The sequence below is a fragment of the Podarcis erhardii genome, assembly GCF_964252035.2.
Source record: "Podarcis erhardii genome assembly, chromosome: 2".
NCBI lineage: Eukaryota > Metazoa > Chordata > Lepidosauria > Squamata > Lacertidae > Podarcis > Podarcis erhardii.
The window spans coordinates 4,834,567-4,853,697 of NC_138498.1; the positions used below are offsets into that span (position 1 = coordinate 4,834,567).

At 50.5% G+C, this 19,131-nt stretch overlaps 1 protein-coding gene across 1 annotated transcript in view; it reads left to right on the forward strand.

The window, feature by feature from the left end:
• Positions 1–244: 244 nt before the first annotated feature.
• Positions 245–19,131, forward strand: part of MBD6 (methyl-CpG binding domain protein 6) — a 29,066-nt gene continuing 10,179 nt past the window's right edge. Inside the window, exons 1-6 of the mRNA XM_081851703.1 lie at positions 245–445; positions 5,641–5,790; positions 6,797–6,933; positions 7,457–7,559; positions 10,946–11,111; positions 12,059–13,318. Of these exons, the coding sequence (XP_081707829.1) occupies positions 6,821–6,933; positions 7,457–7,559; positions 10,946–11,111; positions 12,059–13,318 (1,642 nt within the window). The 5' untranslated portion in view covers positions 245–445; positions 5,641–5,790; positions 6,797–6,820. The remainder of the gene's footprint in view (positions 446–5,640; positions 5,791–6,796; positions 6,934–7,456; positions 7,560–10,945; positions 11,112–12,058; positions 13,319–19,131) is intronic.

Consider the following 19,131-nt stretch of genomic DNA (forward strand, 5'->3'; position numbering starts at 1 on the left):
AAGAGAGGGACGGCACGGTATTAATGCAGCGCCGCTCCTCCTTCCGCGCCGGGACTTCGACTCAGCCCCCGAGCCCCGGGCCGCGTTTTACCCCGAGCCCCGGGCGCCCTGAGCGCGCAGCGGAGGAAGACGGGAGCGGAATTCCCAGGGCTGCTCGCCAGCCCCACCCCGGCCCCCAGTGCGCATGCCAGGGAGGAAGCGCCGTGCTCAACCCCCTCCTCTTCCTGGCACCGAGTCCGGGGGGAGGGAGCGAGCGAGCGAGCCAGACAGGCGCTGGGGGTGGGGGGGGGCGGAGAGCACCCGCGAGCCCCTGCAGCCTGACCCCCCGCCCACCCAGCACCCGCCGCGGCGGGGGGCGCCACCCGGAGCCCCCGGGAGGGCGGGGGGCAAGTGGGAGCCGGCGGCAGCAGCAGCAGCAGCTGGGGAAGGGGCATCATGAACCGAGGTAAGTGCCAAGGGGGCCCCGGGCACTCTCGGCAGCAGCCGCGCCGGGCGGCGCACTTGGCACGGGCGCGGGGGCCGCCAGCGCCCGGAGGCGAGCCCGTGGCCCCCCCTCGCCCACCCCGCCAGCTCCTCTTGACAGTTCAAACTTCTGCCGGAGTTAGGGAAGCTTCGCCTTCAGAGCGGGGAGGTGGGGGCAGAGAAAAGGCCACTTGGCGGCCGCCTCTCGGTCGGAGGGCAGCTCTCCCTGCAGGGAAGGGGGAGAAAGAAGCCGGGAATGAAATCTCGGGCGGCGATTCCAGCAGGCACCTTCCCACCCACCCAAAATCCGAATGCACGCACGAGCTGCTAAGGTCGGAAAGGGGTGGGTTGCCCTCTGCCTCCCTGGAGGTGGAGGCGGTGTCCAGGCCTCACTCTGCCCAATTCAGCTGCTGCTGCTGCTGCGGTGGTGGAGGAAAGAGTAGGGCCAACACCATTAGAAGCACCGCCCCTACTTTTGATTCCCCCTCCCCACTTTTCAGACACCCAACAGCAGGTGGCAAGTTCTTTTGGATAGGAAGGATGACCAACCACAATTATAATTTCCTACAAAAGGGCTCACACAGCAACAGGAACCGGGTCTCTGCACATTTCCCATTCTTGTGTTGATAAATTTCAGGTCTTGGTGAATGGGGGTGTGGTGGTAAGGAAAGAGCTCCTCCTCCAATCCGAATCTGCCCCTACTCATACACACTGAGCTGAGTAGAAGTGGGATTTCAGAGGTATTAAGTGCACAAAAAGGGGACTGCTCAGGAGACTGTAGCTTCCTGAATAATTCAGACTGAAATAAGAGGTGAATATGTTTTCTTGTGGTCACTGTGGCAAGTCCGAGGCAGAGTAGGACGTGGGACCTCTCCAAGCCTAGGGTCTTTTGCTCCAAATCACACAACTGCCCTTGGCTGCTCACCAGTTCAAGGTGGACTGCTGCCAATATTTTTACAAGTTCTGTCATGTTGTTGTCCTGCTTGTTCTTCATCTAACAGGGAAACTTCTAGGTAGCCAGGGCACGTAAAATGTCCAAATAGCAGTTGGTTCCTGCTGAAGGGGACTGGCTTGCATGGATCCAGGCAGTGGCAATTAATAGCAAAGGCTTATTGTCTCTAGTTTATGCTTCTTCATTCCTCAAGGTATCTCAGGGTTTTAGGTTTGAAGTGTATGCTAGTACCACAAAAGAGCTGTGTTTGAGTCTTCTCTGTTTCTGGTCTTTGTCGTGGTTTTGGGCAAATTCTAGATGTGCATTTGTTGAAAATGGTAAAAACAGAATATCCAACACCTTGCAGAATATAATCAGACCTGGCCTTGTGTTTCAATAATCAGAATACCAGCAATACAGTACATGAGATGCCTACCCTTTTCTCCACATGCCATTGAACTGAAAATACATGCCATTTTAGAAGAGCCAGATCACATAGCTAGACAATGAAGCATATCAAACAGCCAGGGTTACCCTGTGCCAGTAGCATAATATTCACTTTCCCATTCTCTCGCCAGAGGTCAGAATAGCCTTCTGCTGTGAGGCCCTTACATGATTTTTATACATTCCACCTCTGGATCCCCAAGGAGCAGAACCAAGAGAGTCTAAGCATTTTCCAGTCCACTGTCATTTGAGGATCTGGCTGTTTCTTCCCAACAGTTCCTCCCACAGCGAGATTTCCTGGGTGCAGAATGCAGGTTTCCCTCTATGCTGCACCTAGTCTCAACGGCAGCTACAAATACTGTTGGCATCTGTCCGTCTCGAAAGACAAATCCTGCTTAATTAAAGAAGGAGGGTGTTTTGCTATCATTCCAGTTTTCCCTCTTTCCCTCTTTGGTGTTTTTGAGATAAAAATTCACTCCCTGCTTTCTCAGAAGTTGCAAGGTAAATACCATACAACTCTCTGAAAGGGAGAAATGTTTCACCTCTCCTACTGTTTCAACTTTCTAAGATGATTCCTCAGTTGGGCTAGCTAGCATTCTCCCTTCTCCCCCCCACTAGCCTTCCCATAACTAGTTGGCTTGAGGCAGGAGGCTTAATTTTTATAGTGGCTTAACCCCACCCACATCTGGCTCTACCAATGAGTGGCAGGAGATGGAGCCAGTTGTTGGCATGCTTCTGCCTCTATTATTAACCCTTTCTGGTATGTTTTTTCCTGGATTTCTGAGTTTGACATGTTCAGATGGAGCTGTTCGAGGTGACTATGCTTGTCAGCTTTTAAACTGATCCATGGTTGCTCTGTTCTTTCTTCTGATTTCTACATATCAAGCAGCTTTTAAAGGCACTAAAACAGGCAATGCTGTTGTTGGTTTTCCTGTTGGCAACCCTAATGTTGATTTCTATTTGCCATTAGGGTTTTAAGACTGCTCTGAGGTGGTATTTGACCTGTTGTACAGCCTACTCTCTAATCCAGAGCTGTCTTAATGGGCTTAGATTTCCCAGTTTCAAAATAACAATTTTCCTGACTGTCTGGGGTGTGTAAGAATTGCCTCCAGGGAACCAGTCAGAGAAGCTTTATGAAAGCGGGTGAAGATAGTCTGTAAACTGTAGTACAAGTTTGTGTGAGCAGATGGGCTAGTAACCTGCAGGCATTTTGTGGGGCACTAACTGTTTTGAACTGACTTGTAAGGCTGCTGTCCTCTTACGCTCTCTGACTTTTGTACGTGAACACCAGCTGTATGACATCTGCGCATCTCTGCAGAAAAACTTGTCCCATTGCGGACTTTAGCACCCATTCAGGTAGCCACTCTTTTCCTTTACTGAGAGCTGAAAATCAACAGCTGAAGCTTCTTGGTGTGAGGCTGCAGTATGGGCTAAAGCTTCACCTGAAGGAGCGTCTCCACCCCCATCGTTCTGCCCGGACACTGAGGTCCAGCTCCGAGGGCCTTCTGGCGGTTCCCGCGCTGCAAGAAGCCAAGTTACAGGGAACCAAGCAGAGGGCCTTCTTGGTGGTGGCGCCCGCCCTGTGGAACGCCCTCCCACCAGATGTCAAAGAGAAAAACAACTACCAGACTTTTAGAAGACATCTGAAGGCAGCCCTGTTTAGGGAAGCTTTTAATGTTTGACAGACTATTGTATTTTAATATTTTGTTGGAAGCCGCCCAGAGTGGCTGGGGAAACCCGGCCAGATGGGCGGGGTATAAATAATAGATTATTATTATTATTATTCACCTGGTAATTTTCTGCTACATTGCAGAATATCCTGCAGCACAACAGGGATAAAAACATAGGATCAGCTCTGTTGGTATTCAGAGGCAATCTGCCTCCGATGGTGGAGCAAGAACCTAGCTAGCATGGCTAATAGCTGGTGATAGTCTCTTCCATGATTTTGTTTGCTCCTCTTTTAAAAGCCCTCCAACTTGATGGCCATCACAACACCTTTTCAGTCCCACAAGGTGGGACTAAGTCTATAGCTTAACTTTGTGCATAATTTGACTGAGCATGGGGAACCTCCAACGTGGAGACCAAATAAGACACTCCTGGTCCTCAGGACTCTCCCAAGCCATGCCCCTCACCAGTGTAGCTCCATGCCCTCCTTGAGTACTTTCGCTAGGCTGGAAGGTATCTTAGCCGTGATAATGTTTGCCTGGATGGAAGATGGAGAGATGCCTCTGTGTGGATGTGCTACAACAGGAATGGGGAACCTGGCGCCCTCAAGATGATGCTGTACCCCAACCATTGTATGTATCCATGACCATTGGCCATGTTGGGTGGGGCTGATGGGAGCTGAAGTCCAGCAACATCTGGAGAGCCACAGCATCCCTATCCCTGGTGCATAGAAAACTTTGGAGTTTTTCTGGAATGTAGTTTGCTGCACAAAAGTAAGAATTGCATTGATTGCTCTGCCCATGTTTGCTTCTTGCTCCACTCACTTTTTGCCTCTGCCCCCACCTGCCACTGTCAAGCAGCCCCTGGAAGGTTGCTCGTGAAGGAATGTGGCCCTTGTGTTGAAAAAGTTGGCTCACCAATGTAGTAAAGGTAGTCTTCCCAATCAGTAGGCACGACTCCTGCCTTTTAGTTACCCCCTCTCTGGAAATGACCTGGTGCCGTAGAATAAGGTGGGGGAAGCTCTGAGGTGGCAGATGACATTTATGAATGGTCCCCTCCATAAACAGCTCCCTGCAAGCAGAAAGCTAGCACGGCAGCTGGGCTAAATGTGCCAACTTTTAACTTGCAAAGACATGTTTATATTGGGGAACGTTATTATCTCATTCTGCTGAATGTGTAGGCCAAGGCTTTTGCCTGGAGAGAGGGATGGATGTCAGGTGGACAAAGATGGATCTCCACATGGGTTCTCCAGGGTTTTACACGGCTTCCCTTCCCTTTATACCCTTTCAACCAGTCTCTTGTACTTGCAGTCAGAGTGGGAAGAGGGTGTCCGCATTCTCCCATTCTTTACAAGGTGGGTGAAGTTGAAATCCTTTTTTTATTTTTTAATAATATTTATTAAAATTTTGGAAATTACAAAAAGAAAAAAGAAAAGTTAAACATAGAAAAACAGAAACAAAAACAAAAACACTACATAAAACATTAAATTAGCAAAACAAAACAAAAACAATTAAAAACACTCCAATCTTTTCGATCTTAACTTTCATACACTTGTTTCATTGACTTCCTCAACGCCTCCCTTTTTGTATTCCACTTCAATTAACTATTTCAGCAAGTCCTTTCCATCTTCATCTATTTTCTGTCTTATAGTTAATTTTAACATATTGTAACCTAGTTTTTTCCCCCTTTTAATGCATTAACCATCTATCTATACCTAATTCCTTCTAACATTTCTGCCAAAGCCATATAACTTTATTGGGTAAAGTTGAAATCCTAATCCACCGTAGCAACTGGGATTTCAAAACCAGGGGTGGGTGGGCTGTTGTTGTCTTAACTCCAGGATGATTAGCAATGAGTTGACCAGGATGTGATCGGGTGCGTTATGTTTTACAGGTGAAGTCTTTGCTTGACTACCTTCTGCAGCACAAAATAATTAAGTGTGCCTCAACTCTGAGCTTAATGAGGGGTTTTGCTGACCTGACAAGGGCCCTAGTGAAATAGGCAGGTCTTGAACATTGTCTTTGTCTTTAGCAAATACCTTTGGCCCACACGGTCCCTGTCGTGGGGAAGGCTGTGGGGAATCTTCTCTCTCCCCCCCCCCTTAGTGATGGCATAACAATGTCTTCCTTCCATTCCAGGTGTAGGCTAGCGTGGCCGCAGAGTGGGTGTGAGCTCGCTGCACTGGACGCCACCCCGACCCCAGAAGAGAGACTACTGGGCTATGAGTGCCTGAAGGGATCGTGCCCACTCTTAACGCCGCCTGCCGTGAGGTTTGCAGCCATGAGCAGGTAGGAGCCATCGGCAGAGCAGATCTGGGATTAAAGGATCAGCCAGCTGTTTGCCGTTTCACGGCTCCCTCCTGGTGGAGTTTAGTAGGTCAGAGCTGCCCAGGGAGTGTTGGGAGGGGGCAGAGGAAACAGGCAGACAGTGGGGGCTTGGGGAATGCAGCGCCTGACTCCCTGATTCACCTCACACACCCTGCTATCACAGTCCTGAGCCTCCCACATCATGCTGAAGCCTGTCTTCTAACATGAAGCCACCTTGCTATATCACTATTTGTCCTACCCACTGTGCTTTCCTCCCTCTTCTGCCCCCTCCCCCCCGCCACTTGCCAGTTTGTCTCCTCTGTCCTGTTGCTGCGCAGTGATCCCCGTCTGCAAGGCACCTCCTTTCCTCGTTCTAAAGGCTGATCTCTGTGTTGAAAAGAATCATGTAGCAGAATCCCTGTGGGACTGTATCACTTCAGATGGCAAGTGGTAGTAGGGGAAGTCAAGGGTTTCTTAATGCTCCCCTATGCTTAAAAACGAAGCAAAAAATGCCCTCCAAACCCTCTGTACAGTGATTCCTCCACATGCAAACTGTAGTGGTACAGTCCTGCAAGCACTCTGCTCGTGATTCTGCTGATGGCGTAACTTGGTTCTTTTCTAGAGCTTTTCAAGCTAGCAAAGAATCAGTGTCTATCTGTTTTCGTTTTTCCAAAATGTCCACCAGGGAGGTAGGGGTGTGTGTGTGTGTTGGGAGGCTTGGAGGTGATTACGCAAAAACTGATGCCACATTTTCTAGGTGGGTGGCCGTTCTCCAGAGGCAGCTAAAGTCCCTAGACCAAAGTAAGCTCCCTACTATCAGGTCTTGCCATTCGTGGCCTGTTCAACTAGGCTGCACCATTCCCAGCTTAGGGTTGGCCTGAGAAGTTTGCAGCTGGGTTACATGCCCTCCCTCCCTCCTTCCTTCCCCACCCCTCTCCAGGCAAGGTGGTTGTGCCTGCCATCTTGGTGACCCTCTGGGTTTTTTCAGGTGCCCAAGTGCTGAGGGAGCACAATGAATGGCGGCGATGATTGCTCTGTTGTGGATCGAGGTGGGCGCCTGGCAGTCACACCTGTGCCCGTGGGCTGGCAGCGCATGGTGGAAGAGGGTGGAGTGCGCTATATCAGGTAAGGCTGGCATTATATCTGGTGATGGGGCAGATGGGGCTCATCCACCTGGGAAGGCAGCCCATCTAGGAGAAGGGAAACTCTGATCCTAAACCTTCTCTGCCTTGTGGGAGATCTTCAGGAGAAGAAAAGGCTATGGAGTAAACCCTACACAAATCCTGAGTGGAGTCCCTAAGGCAGTTGGATAGCACTTTGTACGCCTCCTTCCTGCAACTCCTGCAGCCAAGCTGGTGCCAAATGTATTGCTCTGCTTTCCTTTGGACCACATCAGTGAGGCTGAGAGGGGGGGGGTCTTGTCGTCTGGGCAGCCCAGGAGCCCATACACAGCGTCCAGATTTGCACCCTTTGGTGCTGCTAACGCAACACCTTGACTTCACCCTCGGAGGTGCACTCCGTCGTCTCTGGAGACAGATGGATGTCGATGGTGAGCTTCTTGTTCGTCCCCCTGGTGTACTAGTCCCCTGACACTTCTTTCTTTCTTTCTTTCTTTCTTTCTTTCTTTCTTTCTTCCCACCCTCCATAGTCCCAGTGGCACAAGCCTGGCTTCGTTGGAGCAGACTCGTGCATACTTGCTGGCGGACGGCACATGCAAGTGTGGCCTGGAGTGTCCCCTCAACATGCATAAGGTATACAACTTGGGAGAGAGAACCAAAACTGTGCTTGCCACCAGCAGTGGACTCTGGCCTGGAGGTTTTCAACCTTTGCCCAAGTACTGAGAATAGCAAAAGGAGAACAAAGGTTGACCGTAGGAATTTTGGAGGATGTGTTACACCAGGCTTCCTCAACCTTGGCCCTCCAGATGTTTTGAGACTACAATTCCCATCATCCCTAACCACTGGTCCTGCTAGCTAGGGATCATGGGAGTTGTAGGCCAAAAACACCTGGAGGGCCGAGGTTGAGGAAGCCTGTGTTACACCAAGTCAGCCCATGGACCCAATCTAGCTCAGTGTCCTCTGCACCAATTGGCAGGGGCTCTCCAGCGCTTTCAGAGAAGGGAACGTTGCCAACTTGGCCCGGGGATGACAAGGCCTGAACCTCAGACCTTTTGCATGCAAAGCACCTGTTGCGCCACTGAGCCATGGCCCTTCTTCCGCTAGTGGCCAGGCCTCGTTCCAGAAAACGGGAGAGCTGGTCATTTGCTGGGAACCCTAGACTTGCACAGGGCCACCAGCCCAGCACTACCACCATTACTGTTCTGGCTTTCTGCAGAGTGCCCATTTGGGCCAGAGACGTGGGCTGGAGAGGCACCTCTTTGTGGCAGCTCATTCCGCAGCTTTGTAATTTAGCCCTAGAAACTGGATACAGAAAACCAGCCCATCTAGTGCAACATCCTCACAGTGGCCAACCATAAGCTCACAAGCAGGACCTGAGTGCAACAGCCCTCTTCCCACTTGCTATTCCCAGCATCCTGCCTCTGACAGTGGAGGTAGATTACAGGGAATTAAATATGGGGAGTGTTTACAAGTGCTGAAAAGAATTGCTGGATGTGGCATTCACTTTCCTAAAGATTCCCAGCCTTTTTAAAGGAAGTTTCTTTTTCCCCCCTTCAATAATATTTATTAAAGTTTTAAATGTTACAAAAAGAGAAAGAGATAACTCCAAGTTAAACAAAAACTTGACAACACATCACAATAAAGAAAGAAGAAAATAAAGAAAAAAAAATTATAAAAAACAGAAAAACGGAAAAATAGAAACAATTAAAAAAACACAACGAACCTTCCCATAACTTATCTTTCATTTGCTTGTTTCCTTGACCTCCTCGCACCTCCCTTTTTTGTATTCTAGTTTGGTTAGCTATTTCAGCAAATCCTTTTAAAGGAAGTTTCTAGCCTTTTGTTGTTGCAAAGGCACACTTAAACTTATGAGAGCAGTGCCTGATTGATTCTCAGAAACCGGGAGAAGGGGGTCTGTGGGATAATATTTCTACTGGTCTAAGGACGGGGCTCCAGTGCCCTGTAATTCCTTGCTGCTCCCCATGGGAAGACTAAAGGAGGCAAAACGAGAAAAAAGGCAAATTGGCTTAATCTGCACAATAACTCAAGGCTGCAGAATACAGCTTGCAGAGAGTACATACAACAGAGAGTTTTCTGCTGTAGAGGTGGATGCTGCCCTGTTTGGCTTGGGCATTCCAGCTCTGTGATCCTCAGGCTAGAAAAAGGTCTGACCCTCTACAGTTCTGCCAAATTCTGCCCTTTAATTTGAAGAGCAGCATGCTAGATCCGTGAGCAGGGACATGTTCACCACACTAAGCACCAGTAGCTATTTTGGAAAGGAACAGAAAGTGTGTGTGTGGCTTGGTTGGGGTCAGATCTTGTCATTCAGCAGCAGCAGAAGCTGGCAGTGCATCCAGGGCTCCCTTCTGCCAACAGCACATTCCTAGCTCTTCACAGTGCAGGGGCTTTCCAGCTCTCCACCTCAGGGAAACCTGTTCTGAGTCAGCTGTCATTTGCCAAAGAACCTCTGCATGTTGCAGAGGATTCTGGGGGGAAATAGGGGTGCTCCAGGGTGCTTCACACAGAGTCCCAAGTCAGGCCTTTTGCTCACATTCACTCTGTGTGGCCAGAACATGCTAGGACACACCTGGCACATGTGCTGCTGCTGTTCATTTCAAGGGAAGTTGCCTTTGCAGGAAGGGAAAGGGCCGTAGCTCAGTAGGTAGAGCACCTGCCTTTCAGGCAGAAGGCTCCAAGTTCAATCCCTGGCATCCTCAGGGCTGAACCAAGAGACTTCTGTTTGGCACCCTGGAGAACCACAGCCAGTGTAGATAATACTGAGCTAGGCGACCCAATAGTCCATTGTTTCTTCTCCTTTGTGGCTGGACAGAGCCACCTGCTGCATGGGTTGTAACCAGTTGTAACCAGAGCTGTTCGTATTCCCCTTGTGAGCAAGCACACCACACACATGGGGAAATCAGCCTGCCTTTGGCATCCTAAGAATCTCAGCTTTCGTTTTTTTAAAGAACAAGGTACTAGTCCTTTTTGATGCAAAGACACGTTTGAAAACATGTGAATGGTGTTTGGAGAAAGAAGGCAGAGGGGAGATGACTAAGACGTCAGAGGGTTGGGAGGAGTGGCATTGCTTATGTGTCCTCCGTGGCTCTTTGCTTGTCGCCCTGCCCCAGGGCTAACAGACGAATTAATTGTGCAAACCGTATGCAGATTGATTCGATTTGCACAGTTTATTCAGGTTTCAGGATTCAGTCTCCGCTGGTGGAGCTTTGTGGGCGCCTGTTTTGCTCTGAAGGTCAGCTGCTTTCCACCCATTGGGATGACCCTCCATTCTAGTTTCTTGCTTTAAGGATGACTGTATGTGGAGAAGAATTAGTGAAAGAATCAGCGCAAGTTTGCATTATGGGGTCAATAAGGTAACAGCCATCATTAGTGTACTGGAGAAAGCAGGATTGGAGAAAGCAGGATTCAGATCCCTGCTCAACCACAAAGCTCACTGGGTATCCTCGGGTCATTCAAAATTTCAGCCTAACTCCCCACCCCTGGGTTGTAGTGCAGAGGGCAGAACCATATATGCTCCTCTGTGAGTTCCTTGGAGGAAGGGTGGGTTTAAAACAGGCTGTGGGCACCTTTGGCTCTCCAGGCACCGATTGACCACAATCGCCATCATTCCTGACCATTAAGCCATTCTGGGCCTCTTAAGGTGGGTTCCAGCACCTCTCAGGTGGGCACTATTTCCATTCTAAAAGAACGAGAGAGGCGTTTATGGCAAGTTCTGGCACCTCTTTTTCTAGAAAAATAGCACTGACAACAATCCTGTGAGGTAGGTGAGGCAGAGAGGCAGTGACTGGCCCACTCAGTGAGCTTCCTGGCTGAGGGGATTTGAAGCCTGCTCTCCCAGGTTTTAGTCCAGTACTCTAACCATTGCACCACACTGACTCTAACTTGGACCACAAGAAATGGCCTGACTCCCACTGCAGTCTCTTTTTATCACCTTGTTCCCCTGGACTGGTCAGGTGCCCTCCTGTTTTTAAGTTATTTTCTTCCCACCCCGTCATGGTTAGGTTTTCAACTTCGACCCAGCAGCAATGGTGACAGGCAGTGAAGGAAGCAAGGGCGACGAGGACATGACCAAGCTGTGCAACCACCGGCGGAAAATTGTGGCTATGGCCACGCTGTGCCGCAGCATGGAGAGCCATGGACCCCTGAGCCTGCCACACCTGGGGCCAGGTAACTGTGGTCTCCTGCACGGGGCCATATTCCTTCACTGTTCTTTTTGGTAGCACTGTAAACCTGGCCAGCGCTAGGGACTGGGAACTGGCTTAGCCAGCCAGCCTATTCAACCCCAGTGTGAGTCATTTGCTCTGGGCTGTCTTCCATTTAGGAGACCTGCTTAGATGGGTGCTCACACATCAAATTCAACCTGTGTGCACAAATGTTTGATCTGTACGCTCATAAAGTTATTTGCGTGTAATATTCTGTGAGTGTGCAGTTTGTATACCTGTGTCCACAGCAGCTGAGCTGTACAAATCAGCAAGTGTACACTCTTTTCACACAAGCACTTGCACATGTGTCCAAACACCCTGTACAAATCTTCAGTGTAATGTGTGAATGACCCTATAGAGACACAAGGGGAATGGCCCTCTAATTCTTTGTATCCTATGTTTTTTTATGTTATGTTTATTGTTGTTCGGTTATTGAGATTATGTAAAGTAAAAGAAAAATGAAAAGAAAAACAAGTAACACTGTGGATACTCCTAAAGTGGGATATAACTTTTATCCTTTCACACTACAAGTAATATGAAGTCACATGTACCTCAACAGTGAGAAAAATTGTGCTTCAGACATCACAGATTTGGGCAATATCAGTATAACCATTGAACAACATCCCCAAGGAAGAATTAGGAACGTCCCAAATGTATTTGACATCAGATTTATCTTAAACATTTTTTTTTTTTTTTTTTTTTTTGCTTCTGGTGACTTTTGTCTTCTGTATCTGCTCCACATCATCCAGTACCACCAGACTCATCACTTGCATTGCCATCATCATTAGTTAATGCAAATATAGTGGTTTACAATGTATATATTTTAAAAAAACCCTGAAACGTTAACTTTGCTTAGGCCCATGCAGTTTGCTTTTTCCCTTTTGCATCTGTTGCCTTTTTATCTGTTTCCAGGGCCCAGCTTGACCCAGCTTCCTCACCCAACCACACCGGGGCCCAGCAGTCGCCCACAGCAGATGCTTCCCAGCAAAGCCTCCACCACCTTGGCGAAGGGCCCTGAACTCTACCAGCAGTGCCCCTCGGATCGCTATGGCAACACCTGGTCCAGCCCGAGCTCTACTTTCCCCCGCCACCACAACACTCTCTTTGGCGATGTCTTCCCAGGCCGCCTGCCTGCCACTACCAATGGCAACACCCGGCCGTCCTTCCCAACTGAACTGAGTGCTGTGGGGGGGCCCTTCCTGCCCAGCAAGGCCCTCCCAGACACGCTGTCCCGGCCCTACCCTTCCAGCTGCCTCCTCTTCCCCCCGCCTGATGAGGCGTCGTCCAGCCAGGAGGGCGGCCCCTGGAGCAGCCGGCCGGTGCCTCTGGGGTCTCAGACCAGCACCACAGGCTCACCCGCCCCCACCACCCTCTCCTCCATTTCATCACCGGCAGGCAGCGCCGAGCCGTCCCCGCAGCGCTCTCGGCACTCCTCAGCTTCCTCAGAGCAGGGCCTCTCTGGACACCGCCCAGCTGCCAGGCCCCCCGGCTTGGACACAGCGGCCCCAGCCAATGCCTTAACCAACCAAAGCAGCAATAACCTGCCCTCAGTGCCCTTAGGAGTTGCCCCGGAAGGCAAAGGACCGCCCAGCCTGCTGCTGCTCCACCCTCAGGGCCCAGGCTCCTTCCCAGCCAGCAGCTTGTTGAGTGCAGCCGCCAAGGCCCAGCTGGCCAGCAGGGGGCGTCCTGACGAGCTGGCTGCCAGCACTTTACCCAGCCGCTTGCTACTGTCCATGGTGGGCGGGCGAGCGCCCAGGCGGCAGCGCCGCTCTCCCACCGTCCTGCGCCTGCTCAAGGACTCCCACTCGGCGGGGCAGGCGGGGCTTGCCCACCCGGAGGAGACGCCGACCCGACACCCCCGGCCTCGGGACCAGCTGCCGGCAGGGGAGGCCAAGAATGGACCCCCCAGCTCCGGGGCTCCGGCTCAGCCGCTCTCGTCCCTGCTCAGCCTGCTCGCTCCCCCCGTGAGCTCACTAGCCGCCCCTGGCCTCCCGCCGGTGCCCCCGACCCCCACCGGCGACAGCCCCAGCCCTTTGCCCTCCTTCCAGGACTTCAACAGCCAGCTCCTCAGCCTCTTTGGGCAGCTGGCCTCGGCGTCTTCTGAACAGATCTCAGGGAGCCCCCCACAGCCAAAACCGCCTGCCTCCCCGCTCGGATCACACAGCACCCCAGGTAGGTCCGTGCGTCTGTAGGTGGGTGGTGCCCTTCACAGAGGCAAACTCCTTCCCCGCCACACCACCTCTGAGGGCTGGAAAGACTGGGGGGAACTCGCCCCTGGAGGCAGTGAGGTGTCTGCTATGTCTCCTTCCCGAGGATGGGGAAACCTGTGGCCCTCTAGATGTTGTGGAACTACAACTCCCATCAGCCCCAGTCAGCATGGCCAGTAGGATGGGAATTGTAGTTCAGCACGTTCTGGCTGAAGCCCAGGCTTAGCTCACTTGCGTTGAGCTATGTTACTCGGCCTCAGCCGTTCCACCCTAAGCAGCTGTTGTAAGGTAGTGGTAGGCAGCTCAGGTTTGCTCAGAAGCAAGCCCTGCTATTTCAAATGTGGCTTATTCCTCAGTATAAGTGCATTGGGATTACAGCCTCGCTGTGTGTGAACAGCAAGCGAGAATGTTCTCCTTGGTCAAGCCTTGCCTCAGTCAACATCTAGCAACTAGTATCACGCTAGCTTTTATTTCTCAGGGCCAAACCAGGCTTGGCGGGGTTTTTTGTTCTTACTTTAATGGGGTTGCAGGTGGTTCTGCATCTGATCGGAGCAGCGATGGTGCAGAAAGGTACTTAACCTTTTCTCTCACACAGTTTTCCTGATCAAAATCAGCCCCTCATCTCACCAGCTGTTTTGCATTGTGTATATACTGGATTTCTGTTTTCCACAGCAAGAAAAGCAGCACAGGTCGCACTTGGATCAGGAAAATGGCCTGTAGGTTAAACTCCCTTCCACTAATCCAGCTAGATTTGCGGTAAAAACCAAACCTGTGTGGGGACACACCACATGCTTCTGTCCACATAGTTACTGTGGCCCTGAGCTTTTATACATGGGGGGGGGGGGTTTACAAAAAATCCAGGTGCCCAGTAGCTGGGTCTGGTGACTGGGTTGCCTCAAAGCTCACAAGGCTGTTTGCTTCTAGCCGGTGCCTAGAAAATTTTGCTATCTCTTTACTTAGGGTGGGGCCATAATTCAGGGATAGAGGACATAGTTTGCATGCAGAATGCCCCAGGTTAACTCCCTGGCAGATATCAGGGGATGTTGAAGACCTCTCTGCCTGAGACCCTGGAGAGCAATCGTGGGCCATATGGACACATAATCTGGAGTGGTATTCTTTTATCTGTTTATTTAATCTTTTCCTGACTCTTCAGCTGAAAAAGCTCAAAGAGCAGTTTATGTACAGTCAATGAAAACAAGGCAGTCCCTTCCTGCAGGCTTACAACCTAAAATAAGGAAAAAAGGAATGGGTAGGGAAGAGCAAGGGGCAGGGAAGCAAAGCCAGCCCTCAGTTTTTAAATAGGAGAATTCATAATTGAGATGGGGAGCAGAACAACTAATGTGCACCTTATCTCTGTGCAGTAGGCTAATTTCTCCACACACCCCTGTTTCCTCCACCCAGATACGCCAGAGGCATTATCAGAGTTCCTTGGCAGATTCTAGTCAGGGGGAAACAGTCAAGGAGGGTTCCAAGCAGGGTTAGGGAGGGGGTGGCCTGGGGAGGGGAGATATGGCTGGGCTGCTTGTGTGCTTCCAAGCGCCAGATAGAGAGACCAGGAGGGCTGCATTCAAACCTGGCCCCCAGATTCCCCACACCTGCTTTATAATGACCAGCTGGGATGGAAAGTGTTCAGGTCCCTCAGCAGAACCAATGTCATGGCCCTGCTTGCCACCTCCCTAAGGCAGCTGGAAGTATCGCTTGCATAATGAATGCACACTCTTTTGAGTACAAAAGAAAAACTAAGCAAGCAGGGTGGTTTCAGACACTGGAGAAAGAAGCGGGGAGGCGTGTGAGTGCCTCTCGCCCTACTAGAGAGGTAGGAAGGTTGTCTTCCACTGAGGTCAGCAGAAGTCTTGCAAGTACTGTTGGTCTGGTCCAACGCAGACCCACATTTTCTCCCCTCCAGCCATGGCTACTTGGCACTGCCCATTCCCTTCTATCCTTGGCCTTTTAAAGAGCATGTCCCAAGCAGCAAGACACATCATGGTTTCACACAATGATTTTTCTGAGCTTCACTTTGACCCCATTGCCCTTCTTCATAGAAATAGCTTATAGAATTGTACAGTTGGAAGGTATCTCAGTGGTCATCTAGTCCAAGCCCCTGCAATGCAGGAATAAATATGAGCTATGAAGTAATAATGAAAAGATGGCAAAAGGAACCCATGGACTTTCCCTCAGCACCAAAACTCTCGCAGATTTAGAATTCAGAATTAGTATCACAATCCCCCCCCCACCTCCATTGCCCTTCTTGTCTTCTCCTCTCTTGAATTTTAGACTAAGATCACAGGGGCAGGGACCCTTATACTCTGTGAAGCAACATGTACATTGGTGATACTATTTACATAATCATAAAGGATCAGGGATGTCTTTCATGGCAGAAAACAGGGCTCCCATGTAGGCCTGAGCCCCTGTACTTATCTCTGGTAAAAGAAAAAAGTTAGTACTCTTTCCAATCAATATTCTGGAAACATTGTCCAGAAATGGTGGTTTCCCTTGCTTGCAAACTGTTCCTATACCTTACATTAGGGAGGTTTTGGGGAGGGGCAGGGGCCGCAGCCCCCCAGGTGTCTCCCATCATTCCTGATCGCTGGCTGGACTGATGGGAGTCCTTAACATCCAAAGTGTCACATATTCCCCATTTCTGTACTTGTACTTTCTGCCTACCTCCTTTCCCCAGTGCTGCTAGGAACAGGGGAAGCTGCCTTATACTAAAGCAGATCACCGTTCCCTCTAGCTAAGTGCTGTCTGCATGCTGACTGCCAGTGTCCTGCCAGGGTTTCAGACTGGGAACATTCTCAGCCTTCTCAAGAGATGTCAGGCCCTGAACCTGGGACCTTCTGCATGCAAAGCAGATGCTCTACCAGTCAGCTAGGATGCTTCCGTTTTGCACCTGGAGCTCATGCCTCTGGCCCAAACTCCATGTTTACATCAACCATCAATGCAAATTCTGCCACACTGCTCTAACTAGCAAGTGGGTTTCCCCCAGTCTGGACTACAGAGTTGGGGAACTCTAACCCTTCCCTGCAAAAGGGACGCGGATGGCGCTGTGGGTTAAGCCACAGAGTCTAGGACTTGCTGATCAGAAGGTTGGCGGTTCGAATCCCTGCGACAGAGTGAGCTCCCGTTGCTTGGTCCCTGCTCCTGCCAACCTAGCAGTTCAAAAGCACGTCAAAGTGCAAATAGATAAATAGGTACCGCTCCAGCGGGAAGGTAAACGGCGTTTCCGTGCGCTACTCTGGTTTGCCAGAAGCGGCTTAGTCATGCTGGCCACATGACCCGGAAGCTGTACGCCGGCTCCCTCGGCCAGTAAAGCGAGATGAGCGCTGCAACCCCAGAGTCGGCCATGACTGGACCTAATGGTCAGGGGTCCCTTTACCTTTTAACCTTTCCCTGCACAGGGAGAATCCCTCCCGAGCACTTAGTAGCTTTGCAAGGAAGGGGGGTTTTTTCAGCAGCATCACCCTGGGGGAGACATCGATTAACCTCTTGCCTTCCTCACTCTGCAAACCACATTCTGACAGAGGTTCCTTTGTGTCTGCTATTTAGCATCAAGAAGAAGAAGAAGGGTTCATGGCAGTGGAGGCTGGTCTGTTAGGGCAAATGGGGTGCTGCCCCACCCACCTCACTCTGCCCTCAGCCAGGCCCCACTGGCCTATCCAGTTTAGGGCATGGCACTGCCTGCTAGACTCCTCCATCTCAGTGCTGCTCTTGCAGGGAGGATGAAGACACACTAGCATTAGCTGTCTCTGCCTGTCAGAGCTGAGCTCTGCTGTTGGGCTGCCTTGCTTCCACCCCAGCAGTCCCAGTGGGCATCACCACTGACTCCCAGAACTTAGCAGCAAAGCATGTTAGCATCAGGGATCCCTCCCATCATGGCAAAAAAAGCCACACAGGTAGATGCTACCAAGAAGGCACAGCAATGTGCAGAAGGCGGTTTGCACACCTTGGATGCTAGCAGTGGGCAATCTTTTCTTTCTTTTTCTGTAACCGTCAGCAGCGCTTCCATAAAGGCAGAGCCCTTCTGGCTCACGGAACAGTTTTGCTTGTCCAGCCAAGGAACTGGTTATTGCTGCCTCCGCACAGCTGTGCAGCAGATGTTGTATTAAGAGGAGCTTCAATAAGAGTAACCAGGTGCAAAGGAGGGGAGAGAGCTGTGCACGTCTAATAGCTGTGCAGAAGACGGAATTTAGTGAGGACAGCATTTTTCATTGCTCTTAGGGTCCGAATACGGCACTTTCCCAGTCTTCAGATGGCAGGGACTGAGTCTGGGGCTTTCTACACGTGGAATATGTTCTCTGCCATTGTGCTGTGGCCCCTCCCATGACACACAGTGAACTGCCCCTCCTCTCTTCCACTGCACCAACTTCATCTTCATCCTATACCTGGCGTAGAAGCCAGCCAGAAACAAAGCCTTGTATTTTTCTGCAGCTGAGCTATGATGGAGGCTGAGAATTATTTGATGTTCATCATCTTGTAGGTGGAGCATGGTGCAAGTGCTAGCAGAAGAGCCAAGAAGAGTCTAGGGGTGTCAGCTAACCAGGAAAATAACAGCCTCACCTGCTTCTTTACTTTGCTCTTTAAAAAAAATGAACATCAAATAATTATTAGCATTTAGCTGCAGAAAATCCAGCATCCAGCTGCAGAAAAATTTATGAGTTGTAGAAATTCTTTGCTACACTTTCTATCCCACCCTTTCCCCAAGGAGCTCAGAGTGAAGTACATGGTGGCCCTTGCCATGCCGTGTCATCTTCCCGATGACCCTGTGAGGCAGGTTAGGCTGAGAGATGGTGGCCAGCTCAGAGCAAAGCTCAGCACACTATTTATTTTGTTCAAAATATTTATATGAATCACCTATACCCAAAGATCTCTAAGTGATTTACAGTAGAATAAAATACAGAATGATATTCATCATAAATAAATCAGTAGCGTATCAAAAGGTGACCATGTAAAATTAACCTTCCAGAAATTCTTGAAATGAAAATGTTTTCATGTCATGCTGAAATCTGTCCAATGTTGGTGCTTGCCTCCCTCCCTCATTTCCACGGGGCTGGGGGCTCTCTAATGCAGGGGCTGCTGCTCTGAATGCTGTTCTGAGTATAGAGAGTTTTGATTTCTAAGTTCAACTCCTGGCTGTGATGTAGCTAGCCTATCCACCCTACCAGGTGTAGGAAATGGAGGCCTCCAAATGTTGCTGGACTATAACTCCCATCATCCCTGACCATTAATCATTCTGACTGGGGCTAATGGGAATTGGAGTCCAAGAACATCTGGAAGACCCCTGATTCCCCATCACTGCTCTATACCACGGTGACTCCAATTAGCAGGGGGACTTTTCTGAGCTGGGAGATGAACCTTGCCGCTTGCTAATGAATATAGATCAGACTGCTGTTAAGGGACAAGTTTAAAGGCTGGCTACCCCAATGGGGACAGAGATGCGGGTGGCGCTGTGGGTTAAACCACAGAGCCTAGGACGTGCTGATCAGAAGGTCGGCGGTTCAAATCCCCGCGATGGGGTGAGCTCCCATTGCTCGGTCCCTGCTCCTGCCAACCTAGCAGTTCGAAAGCACAGCAGAGTGCAAGTAGATAAACAGGTACCGCTCCGGTGGGAAGGTAAATGGCTTAGAAGTGGCTTAGTCATGCTGGCCACATGACCCGGAAGCTGTACGCCGGCTCCCTCGGCCAATAAAGCGAGATGAGCGCCGCAACCCCAGAGTTGGTCATGACTTGACCTAATGGTCAGGGGTCCCTTTACCTTTACCCCAATGGGGAGCCGAACAG